Source organism: Muscardinus avellanarius (genome assembly GCF_963383645.1).
Source record: "Muscardinus avellanarius genome assembly, chromosome: 4".
In the NCBI taxonomy this organism is placed as follows: domain Eukaryota; kingdom Metazoa; phylum Chordata; class Mammalia; order Rodentia; family Gliridae; genus Muscardinus; species Muscardinus avellanarius.
The window spans coordinates 75,956,797-75,972,836 of NC_137789.1; the positions used below are offsets into that span (position 1 = coordinate 75,956,797).

Consider the following 16,040-nt stretch of genomic DNA (forward strand, 5'->3'; position numbering starts at 1 on the left):
AAAAACTCTTAAAACAAATAAAAAGCAATCTTTGGTCTTGGGGTGTAACTCAGTGGTAGAGTGCTTGCTTAGCATGTGTGAGGCCCTGGGTTTAATCCCCAGCACAGCAGAAAATAAAAATTAAAAAGCAATCCCCTTCACAGTCCTCTCGTGAACACAGCATGCCACACACTTGACCAGCTGACCCAGCTCTCTTTGGAGCTAGACTTGGTATCCATGCCCACCTCTTACTTTTGCATTGCTGTTCGCCACACCAGACTGCCCATCACTGTGAGCCACCATGCCAGTCTGTCCCCTCTGCTTGGCATGCCAGCTTCCTTTCTACATAAGCATTGCTGATCTTCCTCCTCCAGAGCCTGGGTCATGTGCCAATCACTTTATGAATCTGTTCAGAAAGTCGTCATTGAAAGGTTTTCCAGAGGCATACCTTCCAAGTCCTATTCATATTTATGACCCTCATCCCTAACCATTATTGCAGCCAAGTAAATGCTTATTTGGTTCCAGCCAAATGAGGGATAGGGTTGTTTACTAGCAAGTTTCTTTGCCATCTAGAGTATCTCAAAGGCACACCATTTCATCTGTGTGTGTTAACAGACTCCCAAGTGGCCAGGGCAGTGATGAGCACAGGAGCTAAGTCCTAGCTTTCAATCACTCCTTTAATACAATGGGGACAACTATATTTCTGGGCCAGCCAAGCCCCATTTGCTTTCAGTTCTAGTCAAATCAGCCAAGAATGTATTGCAATTTTATTGTACTCAGTTCTGTGCACTTCAGTTACTTAATCTACAACAGGCTTAAATCGGAGACCTCACTGACCTCTGCTGTGAGGCTGCTGGTCCAGGCCTTACCTTTTCATTGGCTTAGGTGAGCATTCTCTCTCCAGATTGGAGGATGTATGTTTCACGTGCATTGCGTTATAGGAAGTGTGAGTATAGTCATTTTCATCACTGTAGTCAGGACCGAGTAACGTCCGGGCCCAAGTTCCCATGTCATAAGGAGGAAGGGTTCCCCCAAACTCAGAGGGTAAAAACTCAGGGTGGATCAGCTGGTGAAGGCTATTTAAGTTGTTCCCATGCAGGAAAATCTGAAAAGAGAAAAATGATTACCAATAAAAAAATCTGAAACACAACCAAGTATTTAATCTAATATACCACTTAGCAATGACAAATTGGATGTGCTGCTAGTAATCATGGTGTTTAAAGAGGCGTTCATTCTGTGCCTGTAGCTTAGCCATTATAAAATGTTAATTTATTGCTCAGAAAAGGGACTGAATTAAAAGTCATAAAAAATGAAGTTTGTGAACAGATTGGGTATTATTTGGCCACTGCCCAAATTTATATATACAGTTATTCCCTCATTATCCTTTCTGATAATAAGAGAGTGAAGCACTGACCATCCATCACGTGGATCCCTGGACTGCTCTGTCATCCCAGCTGAGCCCTCTGGCCCTTGGTACCGCCTCCATCCTACCTCATCTTTCTCAGCAAGGACCAGGCAACAAATTCAAGTCTGGCCCAGTAACTACCTGTCCATTCTTGTTTTCCTTGCCCAACCTCCAATGAGCTCTTCAATATCTGCCGACTTCTATATTTTTTCTATTTCCATTTATTCCCTTCTTCCATAAGGGGAGAAAATACCTGGGGAAAGAGATGATATTATCTAACTCCTTTATTAAGCTCCTTAGCTCCTAGGGTAGTGGTATAGACACAAGGTAGAAGCTCAGTCCATTCTGACTCAGTGGAACTAAAAACTGTGATCTGAAAAGACATTGCAGGATATTTTTGCAGAAGTTTTCCATTTTTGTTTACCCTGAGGGCTACTACCTGAAAAAGTATGCATGTTCCAAGCAAACAACAGATAATGATAGAAAATAGTCAAACAAGGGAGAAAAGAGAGCCCCAAAGTACAATTATTTTTAGACAAATTATTTTTAGACATAATAATTAAATATAGTAAATAAGATTCACAGAAATATAAAATCATCAATTATACACCATGGATGCACACATATAAACACATATATAGTTAGCCATGATGAAATTTAAATGTAATTTTAAAAATACTTAAATGCAAAACCTCAGCAATATATACTTGCTACCTTGTTCTATTGTACTCATTTTAACTTCTGCAAGGGCATCATTTAAAGATAAAGGAGAAAAAAAGCCAAGTGCTAATATTTAGGGAATACTGGAGCACTTCAGAAAATGATGTGCATTTTCTGACATTATAGTTGGGCATAGCCAAATTTTAATAAGGATTATTTTGAAGAAATTCTGGATTTTATAAAACTCCTTAGATGATGCTGTAGTGTTTGAAGTTAACTAATGTCCCTGGTGTTTAGAGTAAATGTTCGTACCCATGCACCTGACACATCCAAGTTTCAAAGGACAAAGATTGCTATCAGAAATGACCCTTCCTCTCAGGAACCCTTTGGAATGAAGGAACACAGAAGGAGAAGGCTGGACCCTGCATCTGCCTCATTCTGTTCTGGGCCTAACGCTCTAGAAAGCCCTTCACTGGCACAGCAGCAAGTGTCTGTCATGGGAAGAATTTTCACTGGCTCCATCCAGGGCAGAAGATGAAGGCACAGGGAAACCTGAAGCCATACTGCAAATAGTGCAAGGCACCTGTGTTCATATCACTATCCTGAGCCCTGGACAGATGTGAAATGTCTCAGAATGTCTCTGCCTCCAGATGCTGGTGAGTTCTAGCTTATAGTTTCATAGATGTTTGAGAATAGGGGTCTCATCCTTCCCATAATCTATTGCAATGTTCTCTAAGGACCCAGAATCACTCTAGGTCTAAGAGTTAGAACCCGCACATCATCTGTTCCCCATGAACACTCAGAGCTCTCCCCTCGTGTTGGGTCTCTTAGGCATAGGGATATTGGAAAGGTGTAATAATGACCTAGCCAGCTTCCCCTGAGGACAAGTGCTTCTATCCATAAGGCAGGTAAAATTAAAACGCCTAAAAGAAAACATTTCAATATTGTTTATAATAGCTGAGATATGGGAACCTCAAATATATGTCAACAGATGACGAATATATTTTTTAAAATGTGATACACACACAGTGGAATATATTACTCAGCCTTTAAAATGGATATCCTCCACCTTTGATAATATAGATAATTCTGAAGTACTTTATATTAAGTGATTTAAGCCAGCACCGAGAGAGAAATATTTCATGATCTCACTTACATTTGGAATAAAAAACAACTGAACTCAGCTGGGCGTGGTGGCTCATGCTTGTAATCCCAGCATTTGGGGGCTGAGACCAGAGGATTGTGGTTCACAGACAGCCTCAGCTACTTAGTAAGGCCCGCCACAACTTAGCGAGACCTTGTTTCAAAAATAAAGAATAAAAAAAAATAGAGCTGGGGGTGTAGTTCAGAGATAGAATGCCCTGAGTTCTATCCCCAGTACCGCAAAATAAAAATAGATAGATAGATAGATGATAGATAGATAGATAGATAGATAGATAGATAGATAGATAGATAGATAGATAAAACAACTGAACTTAGCAGCAGGGAGGGAGGTTGGCACCAGGGGCTGGGGCTGCAGGAGGGCAAGGTTGTAGTGGAGGGTTGCTCTGGTCCAGCTGTGCAGGATGAGTAAGCTCTGAGGACCTAATGTGCAACACAGTAACTGTGGTTAATAATACTGTGCTGTAGTACTTGAAATTGGCTAATGGAGTGGACCTTAAATGTTCTCAGCATCCACACTCCCCCACAATAAAAGAAAAAAAGCACAAGAGAAAAGAAAATATAAAGAAAGAACAAAGAAAGAAGGAAAGAAAAGAAGAGTGAAGAACAAAAACAAGACATAATTATGTGAGGTACTGGATGTACTAATCACCTTGTACTCATTCTACTGTGTGTGTGTGTGTGTGTGTGTGTGTGTGTGTGTGTGTGCCTGTGTTTTGCATTGTATACCTTTAAGTATACAAAGTATTTATTTGTAAAGTATACCTCAGTAAACCTGGGGTGGGGGAGGAACCAAATAGCAAAAAGAAACAGACATCACTGAATCTCTGCACTGAATGGTGTGCTACATACTCTCATACACCATCTCAGTAAATTACTCCAACAACTCAGAGATACAGGTGCTAATGTTTCTGTTTTATAAACAAGGAAACTGAGATTCAAAGTAGTTAAGAACTGCTAGGTTGCTCAACTAATCAGAGGCCAAGTCCTATGCCAGGCATGGTGGTGCACACCTGTAATCCTAGTACTTGGGAAGCTGAGACAGAAGGATCTCACGTTTGAGGACAGCCTCAGCAACTTATCAAGGCCTGTTTCAGCATAAGAGCTTTTAAAGGGCTGGGTGTGCCGCTCAGAGGTAGAATGCCTCTGAATTCAATCCCTGGTAAGAAGGAAGAAAGTCAGGCAGGCAGGCAGGCTCAAACTGAATCCCATGGCCCAGCTCTGGTGAAAGAGTCTGCCTTCCCAAATGTCAACTGATGTAATTAAGATTTTAAGAGCTTTCTTTATTAGAACATTCTTATTTCCGGTGAAGAGTACTTTTCCAGCTTACAGGTAATGCAGCTGGCAGTTTCCACCCAAGAGCCATGAGAGGAAATAGAATGAAAACATTCCTCATAATAATAATACATTTATAGGACAAAATGCTATTAAAATATTCCATAAATGGGAAGTGGCTTGACCCATTATCTCTCATAAGCACTTACAGTTAAATGGGCCTCTGGTATTTGTACATCTTCAAAGTTGCCTTTGGTTCTTCCCTGGGATTCTCAAAATAACCCAGTCCTACTGAATTATTGATTTAATCCAGGCCATTTGAAAACTCCAGCTGAGGCTGAACTTCTCAGAGTTTCAGAAATAAATGCAGTGAAAAAGGGAGAGGGAGAATGTCCCTGGCACTCCTGTTTAGAATTCATATGACACCTGTTATGGTTTGGACACAGGAGTTCCCTGAAAGACTCAGGGGTTGGCAATGCAAAAATGTTCAGCGGTGAAATAAATTCAACCAGAGCTCTAGTCTCATCACTTTATAAGTGCACTGAAGGCTGAAGGGTTAGTAGCATGAATGGATTTTCTGTGTGGTAATTTAGGCGGGTGGGGTGTGGCTGGAGGAAGCAGGTCTGCCCCTGGTCGCTTCCCGTCCCTCTTGCTTTCCGGCAGCCCTGAGATGAGCTGTCCCTCTGCCACAGGCCGTACCACCATGAAGCCTGCTTTGGAGCCAGTCAACTATGGACTCCTGAAACGAGAGCCCAAATCAATCTTTCCTCCTCTCTATTGTTCTTGTCCAGTATTTTGGTCACAGCAACAGAAAAGCTGCCTCAAGCCACATATTTGTTTCCATTACCCGTTTCCTGGTCTTGTCTTTAAGGAATGGCTTGATGAGCGTGTACAGGGCATGAATGTACCAGGGCTGGTTGACAAAATGGACTCCTCCAAAGCGGGCAGGAAAGCTGTCCTGAGAAGAAAAGAGAAATGCACATGAATTAATAAGCACTTCAGCCAAGAAGGGTCAGCAGGACCATGACCCCAAGGACAACCCGTTTCTTCTCTCTGGTTGAAGCGCTAGCTTTCTGGCAGATAAAGGATAAGAATACACACAATTCCTAGCTGTTACAGCTTCCTTTATTACTCTTGCCTCCACTTCCCTCTTTGACTCCACAACTTGAAAACTTGAAAACTGGCACAGAAGCCAAGTCTGGTTTTGGTTTTTTTTGTATTCCCAAATAACAATGTTATGACAGTCTATGTGTATAGAAGCATGTGTGGCCACCGGGCGTGGTGGTGCACACTTGTAATCCTCCCGCTTGGGAGGCGGAGACAGGAGGATCAGGCAGGTTCGAAGTCAGCCACGCTGGCTTAAGAGACCCTGTTTCCAAATAAAATTTTTAAAAAAGTATAAAATAGGTCTGGGAGTATAGCCCAGAGGAGAAGGGCTTCCAGGAACCCCAGTACCACCACAAAAAAAAAAAAATGTGTGGCCTGGATAGCAGGGTGGTCTGAATCCTTCTTCTCACTAGGTAACCAAGGCTTCAGCTCCCATTGGCTCTCTCTCCTCAGTCTCTGCTCCCCTCCTCCCACCCTCTCCAAGCTACTATATGATTGTGAAAATAGTTGAACTGCCTGGCTGGGTGTTTAGGAAGATGCTGCAAAAGAATGTCAAAGAATCTGAGGCGACGAGGCTGCCTGAATTGACCAAAGTCTAAAAAAGTTTGCTATCAAACAGGCTCAGGCACTATCTCCTTAGTTACTCGTGGGATCACTTGTAGGTCCCAGGGGAAAAAAGATACTTGATCAAGGGGCTAGTTGATCTCCCTAACTGAGCCATAGAGGCATCCTTTATGGCATATCAAATTATTTTGTAAATATCAGGGAATAGAGCATTTAAAAAATGATTCCAATTTGAGAATCTAGATCAGGGCAGAAACTTGCAATTTAAAAGCTGGGAAATGGCTCTTGGTGCTAATTAGATCCACAGGACAGGGACCTTGGCTGTAAAATCTACTCTAGTCCCAAAAGACCAGGCCCTGAAATCCTAATGAGTGGCTTTAAGCAGATTCGGTTTATCTTGGCTAATGGCATTAAAAAAGAAGGAACATCTAAATGTGATGTGAGTTGCCAACTTTGCTGTCAATCAGTTTCAATGCAACAAACATCTTTTTAAAGTGTTAGTGGGGTAAGATGAAAGCAGGGGGAGCCGGCAGTTCAGCAGCGAGCTGCTCCCTGTGGGCGTATGAAGTGCCTCTCGTGGGTCTTTTTTAGGAACAAGAAAAGAGGGTTATTATGGTGGTTTTTTTTCCAGAACTCTTTGAGCTTACAGGATCCCTAGATATCTTCCACACCAAGACCTAGTTTCCAACATGAGTACGTAGAAATGTGCTAAAGGGTTGACATTTGAACATTTTAAAAATAAATTTTGCCTCTATCTAGACATTTTACAGTGTGAAAAAGAATTAAATATTTTGAAGGTTAACCTAGACAATTTCAGTAAACGAACATTGTTTTAAGGGTTTGTATTTTTATCATATTTATTTATTTTTAATATCAAATGTATTTATTTAAAAATGTACTTTTATTGCTACACTGTTGTCTCACATCATAATGTAGTTCAGCGTGATAGTGACATATATATATATATATATATATATATATATATATATACACACACACATATCACTTCACCAAATTATGGGGTAAAGATAATTTAGACTCATTTGTACATTTGTCATAATCTCTTATTATTCAAAATCTAATTTCAGAAGTATAAAAGTTTTCAAATGCTGTCTTCTTAATACACAGTTCAGGATCTAAAATCCTTTGATTCCTTAAAGAGGAGAGAGAGAGAGAGAGAGAGAGAGAGAGAGAGAGAGAGAGAGAGAGAGAGAGAGAGAAAGAAATAGACAGCATTCCCAAAAGTTTTTCCATTGTACTAAGTGCTATACTGTAGCACTGTAGTCTCTCTCTTTGGCCCCTCTTAACCTCTTATTCAGAAATATAATTCACTATCTCACAAAATAAATGTGAGTTCTGAGTGGCTATAGAAAAATAAAATGAAGAAGAAAGCATTTATTTACAAGGTTAAGGCTTTACAATTTTGTTTAGTAAGACCAATAAATATTTTATTTCTACTGATCGTCAATTGTGCTTTACACTTCTAGGTTAGCAAAGTGGGGGGAAAAAACCCTCAAATAATACTCAGGAGACAGAAGGCAAAAATCACAAAAAATATTAACCTTTAAAAACTATCTAGAGGCACTTGGGCTTCGTCCATGAAACCTCAAAGACATCAAAAACTGTCTCCTATTTGTGTCAGGGGAAATTGAAAGAAAATTATAGAGGAGAGATTTTTAAGTTCTCCCTGGGCCATCCCTGTCCAATGAGTCTCCCAGAAGGTCTGGGTTGTTATTGCCTTCATTCAAGCCAGTTGGTGAGTATGTGCAAACAGACACATGTAATCCTGTGCCTTGGAGTTCTGGGCTGGGGTGAGAGGAAAAGAATTTTTTTTCCAGATCCTTCCTATAAAATTCAAATGAAATATCCTTCTGCCTAATAAGGGCAATGTGCAAATGCTCTACATATTTCCAAATGGGCCTGGCCATGTTGCTAATATTGATGTGTGTGTACTTTCATGGGTGTGTTGTTGTGGAGAAGAGAGGGGAAAAAAGTTAGCAAGTGCGGCCTTCTTATGATGATGCTCCTCATTGTTGGTCACCGTCACCTGACCACATTGGCAAACTTCAGATAGAGGGGGAGCTGTCAGACACACAAAGTTTTTCAGGACCCCAAGGGGGTCCATCACGTTCATGGAGGGGAATTTCAGGGGGAGGGCAGACCTCTTTCAAGATGATGGGCCTTGATTCAGTGACACTGTAATATTTTCTTTAATTTTAGAGTACTTAGTTACCAAAGAGTATGTACCAAAATGTACTCTAAGTTCAAGAAAATTGTATAGCTTCTGTACATTTTATAATTTATCAGTAAAATATAAGATCACTTCAAATTATAAACATTAAATCATGAAATTCATCTATATCCCCAGTTTACTATTAATTAACTTTGTGTCCCTACTGTCAAAGTAAAATACATTCTAGAAAAGTAAAAAAAAAAAACAGATAAAACCATCATTTTCAAAATATGAAAATATAAAACAGAAAAAAATCACCTATTATTTCACTACTAAAACACATTGCTACTATTTTTCATCACTGAGGATGAACTATATAAATATTCAAATAACATAAAATTGTGTATTCTTATTGTTTAAACTACCAAGAATGATTTCTTGCTCACACAAAATGTTGGATCCTATTGGAATTGTCCTATGTCAGAAATGCAGTCTCCCCAATCCAGGGCAGCTCCTGGTCACAGCTCAGGAAAGCTGCACAGAAAAGTCACACCTTAGCTCTTAAAGTTGAACCCTGACGTGTCATGCTTCCAAGTGCCATGTCCCATTTTATAGGCCACACATTTGTCTGACTTTCAGAGGTCAGGAAATGGCAAAGTACTATGTGCCTCGTGAAAGAAAAAAGGATTGATGAATTACACTAATGATTACCTAGGCTCTGCTATCACAACTCACTCAATATGAATAAGATAATTGGAGCAGTCCTGTAACTACTAAGAAAATTAAATGTGCATCTCAAAGAGCTACCACAGGTAAATCCTCAGTCTCAGAGAATTATATTTTAGCTAGAGGATTCTGACAACTTTTCAAGAATTAATAGCAATTCTATACAATCTCTTCCAGAAACTAGAATGAACACTTTCCGGTTAACATACAAAGCTGATACCCAAATAAAACAAAAGAATAATAATAAAAAGTAAAATTATAGCCAGGGGGGGTGGCACACGATTGTAATACCCATGCTTGGGAAGCGGAGACAGGAGGATTGCGCAGGTTCGAAGCCAGCCTCGCTGGCCTAAGAGACCCTGTTTCCAAATAAAAATATAAAATAGGTCTGGGAGTGTAGCCCGGAGGTAGAAGGGTTTCCAGGAACCCCAATACCACACGCCCCCCAAAAATTATAGACCAATAATCTTTGTGAATATAGATGAAAAAATTTCTCAGAAACTATTAGCAAATAGACTTTAGCAATAAATTCTATAAAAGAAAGTATATACTATGACCAAATGAGCTTATTCCAGGGATGAAAGTCTAATTTTGCATTCAAAAATCAATTAGTGTAGTAGTAAACATGTTTTCTACTTTTCATGTTTGATGATTAGAAAGCTGGGGCCTTCTTGACCAGGCCTTGCTGTCCCAATTAGGCTGCCCAGAGAGAACAGTTGACCAGCCCAGGAGTGTGCTTATCATATGCAAACTAACCAATACAGTGTCCAAGCACACAACCACCTTCATCAGGCTTCCTCTGTGCTCCTCACTCCAAGGGCCAGAAACTAGATTAGACAGAGCCCATTCCCAGGAGCCCACTGAGATTATTCAAATTAAACAGTACTATGCCAGTTGACGTCCCTTTTTCTTGCTTGCCCATTCCCATTTATGAAAAACACAGTAAAAGATCCTGCTCAAGTTTCTCCCTCCTGACTGACTCTGTTTCCCCATGTGACCCCTTTATGTGGCATGGAAAACCTCTTGATTTTAGAAACTAAGTATAACAACTCTCTTCTTTCTTTACTGTTATTTCCATGCCTGCCTGTCTTATAATAATGGATTAAAAGATATCCCTAGTACTTTCCCAGCATTGATTCATCATATTAACAAGCCAAAGAAGAAAAATCAAATGATAATAATAACTGATGCAGAAGAGGAATCTGATAAAATTCAACACCCATTCATGATAAAAATTTCCAGAAAAATAGAAATTGACAATAACTTGGTGAATATGATTTTAAAAACTGCCAAAAACCCATAGTTAATGTTATACCAGATAGTGAAAATTGAATGCTTTTTCTAAGATCAGGTATAATGATTTTTTCTATCATTCTTATCCCACATAGTGCTAGAAGCTCCAGTCACAGAAATAAAATAAGAAAAGAAACTAAAACATCTATAATTTACAGAGAAAAAGCAAAGCTATCTCAATTTTCAGAAGACATGATTGCCTGTGTATAAAATCTAAGACAGCTATCTATTTATTTATTTATTCTAATTTTTTATTGGTGCATTATATTTATACATCATAATGTGGTAAAAAAAAAAAAACTTGTGTAGACATACATGCACACATCACCCAGTTAGCCCCTACCTGATTCCCACCCCATTCCCTCCCCGTCCCTCCTTTCCATGTTTGGCTTAGTAGTTGACTTTGATATGTTTAAGTACATTGTGTGCTTTAGAGTTTCCTTCTTCCCCCCTCCCTTCCCCTCAGTTAGGTTGTCTTATTTGTTCCTCTATAGGATCTCCTGTTTCATCTAGTGTTCAACTATGACCCATTTCTCCTTAGCTTTCACATATTAGGGAAAGCATCTGCTTTTTTATTTTTTTTGTGACTGACTGATCTCACTTAGCATAATGTCTTCCAGTTCCATCCATTTCCCTGTAAATGATGTAATTGTGTTTTTCTTTATAGCTGAGTAAAATACCATTAGGTACATATCCCATAGTTTTGTAATCCATTCATGTGTTGATGGACATCTTGGCTGTCTCCATAGTTTGGCAATGGTGAACTGTGCAGCTATGAACATAGATATGCATACATTAGTTTGGTAGTTTGGTTCCTTTCTTTTGGGTAGATACCCAGAAGTGGTATTGCTGAATCAAATGGTAATTTCATTCCCATTCTTCTGAGGATCCTCCATACTGTTTTCCAAAGTGGTTGCACTAATTTGCAATCCCACCAACAATATTTTAGAGTTCCCTCTTCACATCCTTGCTGGCATTTGTTGTTGTTTGTGTTTTGAATGATTGCCATTCTAGTTGGAGTTAGGTGAAATATTAGGGTAGTTTTGATTTGCATCTCTTTGATTCTAAGGCAACTCTTTAAAAACCCTCCAAAATGATAAATGAATTCATCAATATTATAGGGTACAAAATAAACATACAAAAGTCAACTGTAAACCGGGCATGGTAGCGCACACTTGTAAATATTTGGGAGGCTGAGACAGGAGGATCACGGTTCGAGGACAGTCCCAGCTACTTAGTGAGGTCCTTTGCAACTCAGTGAGACCCCCCATGGTCTAAAGCAGCCTCAATTGATTCCCTGGGTCTGAGACTCTGCCATACAACCTAGTAAAGGAGTAGTGGGGACTGAGATACCACAGACTTGAGATCCAGAGCAACTTAAGTGAAGTTTTAGTGACCCAAGGGAAGAACCCAGAGAAGGCACAAACTTCCAAAATCATGGGAAAGAGGAATAACAATGGAGCAATGAATGCCCACAACCTCACAACATCAGAACCCGATAAAACAGAAACTCAGAGATTTCTAGAAGATCAAATCAGGAAAATAACTGTAGAAATAATAGAGGTGTTTCGAAAAGAATTCAGAGAGAGCCAAAAAGAGATAAAGCACGCAATTAATGAAGTAAAGGCCTCAATTCAAAGTACAAACAACCGATTAGACCACATGTAGAATAGAATCTAGCTCTTAGAAGATGATCACTCCAAAAATGAACGCATAGTTTCTAAATTAGAAAAAAAAAATACGACAGCAGGAATCTGATATTGAAGAAATATGGGCCCATTTTAAGAGAGATAACCTAAGAATAATTGGAATAGAGGAGGGAAAAGAAGGTGAAACAAAAGGGATCAACAATCTCTTCAAGGAAGTAATAGCAGAAATTTTTCCAAACATAGAGCAAGAGGTTGATACACAGGTCCAGGAAACTTATAGAACCCCCTTTAGACAGGATCAGAGAAGAGGATCCCCACGCCACATAATTGTCAAAATGACCAATGTGGAAGCCAAGCAGAGAATCATAAAGGCAACAAAAACAAAGGGCCAAGTGACATTCAGAGGCAAACCAATTAGAATCACTCCAGACTTCCCAAACCAAGTCATGAGAGCCAGAAGCGCTTGGAGTAACATATTCCAAACTCTGAAAGAAAACAACTTCCAGCCAAAAATTCCCTACCCGGCAAAACTTTCTATCAAATTAGATGGGGAAATAAGAAGCTTCCATGACAAACAGAAACTGAAGGAATTTATGTCTTCAAAACCAGCGCTAGAGAAAATACTCAAAGAGATTAACTACAAAGAAGAATTAGGTAACACACACCAGAACCAGAGAAATAAGATTTTCCATGCAACAGACAACTAAGATTGGTTATCTGTGGAGATTCATTATTTATGTTAGTCTTTTACCTATCTCTAAATGGTATTGTTTGCCTTTATTGTTGTTAATTTTTAGGATTTCTAGTTGGAATATTAATATACCTTCAGATATAGCATTTAGAAATATTTTATCCCATTCTATCAGTAACTTTTAATTCTGTTTACATTGTCTTTGGATATACAATATCTTTTTTTTAATTTTTAGGGAGTTTGTTTACCCTTCTGTTGCCTCTGCCATTGAAACCATATCCAAGAAATCACTGTCAATTTCAATGTTGTGAGGTTTAATGACCCAGATTTTCTTCTAAAAGTTTATCGTCTTAAGATTTATATTTAGGTCTTTTATCTATTTTGAGTTAATATTTGTATATGGTGTTAGGTAAGGGTTCAATTTTATTCTTTTTCATGTAATTATTATTTTTCAAGAATATTTTGTTAAAAGATTATTATTTCCACCACCAAATGTTCGTGGAAACCTTGTCAAAAATAACTTGACAATATATGGAAGAATTTAGCTCTAGGTTTTTATTTAACTTCAATGGTTTATATATCTGCCTTTATAACAGTACTACACTGTTTCAATTATTGTAGCTTTATATGGTTTGAAATCAGAAAATATACATCTTCTAGCTTTGTTCTTTTTTGAGATCATTTTGGATATCTAGAGTCCATATTCCACATTAGGATAGATTTTTTTCTGAAAAATAAATAAATAAATGTATGATAGTTTCACCAAAAAAAAAAAAGAAGAAAAAATATTCTCTGGTAAGAAAGAAAGCAAAAAGAAATATTGAAATGTTATCTTTAAGTCATCAAAAGCTTGGTATCAGACAAATGAAACTGTTCTGTGAGATTACCATTGTTAATTTTGGATAAATTGCTATAATACTAGATGTCAACCACTAAGCCAAGCATGGGAAGGAGGGATGGGGAGGGAATGGGGTGGGGATCGGGTAGGGGCTAATTGGGCGATGTGTGCATGTATGTCTACATAAGTTTTTTTTTTATCCCAATATGATGTATGAATAGAGTGCACCAATAAAAATAAATAAATTTAAAAAATAAGATAACATTACAAACCCATCAGAATATCTTAAAAAATAGTTAAAAGTGCAAATGCTGGTGAGAATCAGAACAAACCAGAGACTCAAACATAGAGCCCCAAACACAGGTGGTGTGAATTCAGGATGGTGTTGCCAGTCGAAAGACAGCTTGGCAGTGTTCCAAAGAATCAAACAGAGTGCAAATCCAACAAGTGCACTCTGAGCATTTCTCTCAGAAAAGTAAAAACTTTTATTTATATAAGAAATGGTACAGAGAGATGGGTGTGGTACATACCTATAATCCTAGTACTTGGCAGGCTGAGACAAGAGGATCATAGGTCCAAGGCCAGCCTCAAAACCTTATAGAAAGACCCTCTGCAACTTAATAAGACTCCATTTCAAATTTTTAAAAAAGAGCTATGGGTGTGGGTCAGAGGTAAAAAGCCTCTGTTTTTGTTTTTGTTTAGTACCAAAATGCATGTTCACTACAGCTTTATCTGTAATAGCTAGAAAGTGGAAACAACTCACATGTGCTTTAAGAAGCGAATGATTAAACCAAACTAATGCATCTGTACCATGGGCTACAACTTAGAAATAACAGGAAAATATTTCATGCAATTACATCATTTACAGGGAAATGGATGAAACTGGAGAACATTATGTTAAGTGAGATTAGTCAGTCACAAAAAAATAAGAAATTGGATACTCTTCTTAATATGTGAAAGCTAGGGAGAAAAAGAGTCTCAGGAGGAATTCTAGACTAAGAAGGAAACTATAGATGAGCAAAAAAGGAGACCTAACTGAAGGGGATAGAAGGGAAGGTGGAAGAGGGAAGTTCCTTAATGTACATTAGGTACGTTCGCAAACATATCAAAGTCAACCACTAAGTCAAACATGAGGAGGGAGGGGAGAGAATGGGGTGGGAATTGGGGAAGGGCTAAATGAGTGATGTGTGCATGTTTGCCTCCACCATCTTGTACCCCATTAAGATGTATGACTACAATGCACCAATAAAAATTTTTTTAAAAATTTCATAAAAATAGATATAGATGTATATCTGGGATAGTGAATCTGTGGGATTCTCTGTATTCTGAAATATTAAAAAAGAATGCCTTTTTTGCCTACATGTAATATTGAAAACAAAATGTGCTGAGCCAGGCATGGTGGCGCATGCTTGTAATCCTAGTACTTGGGAGGCTGAGACAGGAGGATTGTGGGTTTGTGGGCAGTTTAGTTAAGCCCTATGCAACTTAGTGACACCTTGTTTCAAAGTGAAGAATCAAAATATAGGGCTGGTGGTATAGCTCCCAGGTAGAATGTCCCTGGATTCTGTTCCCAGTACCACACCTACACACACAAAATCCTGCCAAGGTAAATCATAAGGCACAAGACACATTTGAGGACTCTGTCTGTGGGGCTCTTTGCTTTCTTTGGGAGTCATGGGCTGTGGCAAGTGATTCTTGTGTAGAAGTGCACTTCTTTTTTAATGGGCACTTTGTTTGCACTCCATTTCCACACTGGTACTGTGCAGGTATCAATCAGATGCCTTGTTTTTGTTTAATTAGAATTTAGGGGTAACATGGTAGAGGCAAAAGTATTTCCTCTTTCTTTAACAATGGAATACAGATGTTACTGAAGGCAGTTGGATAAGTTTACTGATTTATAATGAAGCAAGCACCTACTGGTGCTATTTTCTAAGATTTGTAATGTCTGTAGGCTAACATACTTTACAACATGGGTCAAGCACATCTAAACACAAAATCACATGGCCTTGGGAAGCTTGGGGAGCTACTCGCACATTGGTTGCCTTCTCTAACTTCCATCTCTCTTCTCTCTTTGCACTACTCTATTTGAAAACTAGAACCGGACCACTCACATCTTCAAAACAATGAGTTCCCCTCATCTCCCAAGATTCCTCGGAAAAACAAATGCAAAAAGATAAAGAGTGACACGGCAGTGTTTGGTAGGCTGATAGGAGGTTCTCAGCCTCAGGAACATAGGCCCTCTGAAAATTAGTGACTGTTTCAAAGTAAAAAAAAATTTTTTTTCAAAGTAAAAATTGAAAAAGCTAGTGGTGTAACTGAGATAGATTTCCCCTGGGTTCAATCCCTAGAACAATAAGCAAAAAAGAATAAGCTTTTAGATGATATCTAAAGAGGAAGGAAGAAAGAAAAATAGATAAAAATATGTATCTGGTGATGCATATTTATCATGTTTTTGCCAAAGCAACAAAAATATGACTATAAATTTAAATCATATCTTCAATTATATCTGCCTTGTAGGA

The 16,040-nt window shown here is 38.6% G+C and overlaps 1 protein-coding gene across 1 annotated transcript in view; it reads right to left on the reverse strand.

Moving 5' to 3' along the window:
* Positions 1 to 16,040, reverse strand: part of CLVS1 (clavesin 1) — a gene marked incomplete at its 5' end in the record, with an annotated part of 218,964 nt that overhangs the window by 27,433 nt on the left and 175,491 nt on the right. Inside the window, 2 exons of the mRNA XM_080694467.1 lie at positions 849 to 1,084; positions 5,328 to 5,438. Coding sequence (XP_080550593.1) covers positions 849 to 1,084; positions 5,328 to 5,438 — 347 coding nt within the window. The remainder of the gene's footprint in view (positions 1 to 848; positions 1,085 to 5,327; positions 5,439 to 16,040) is intronic.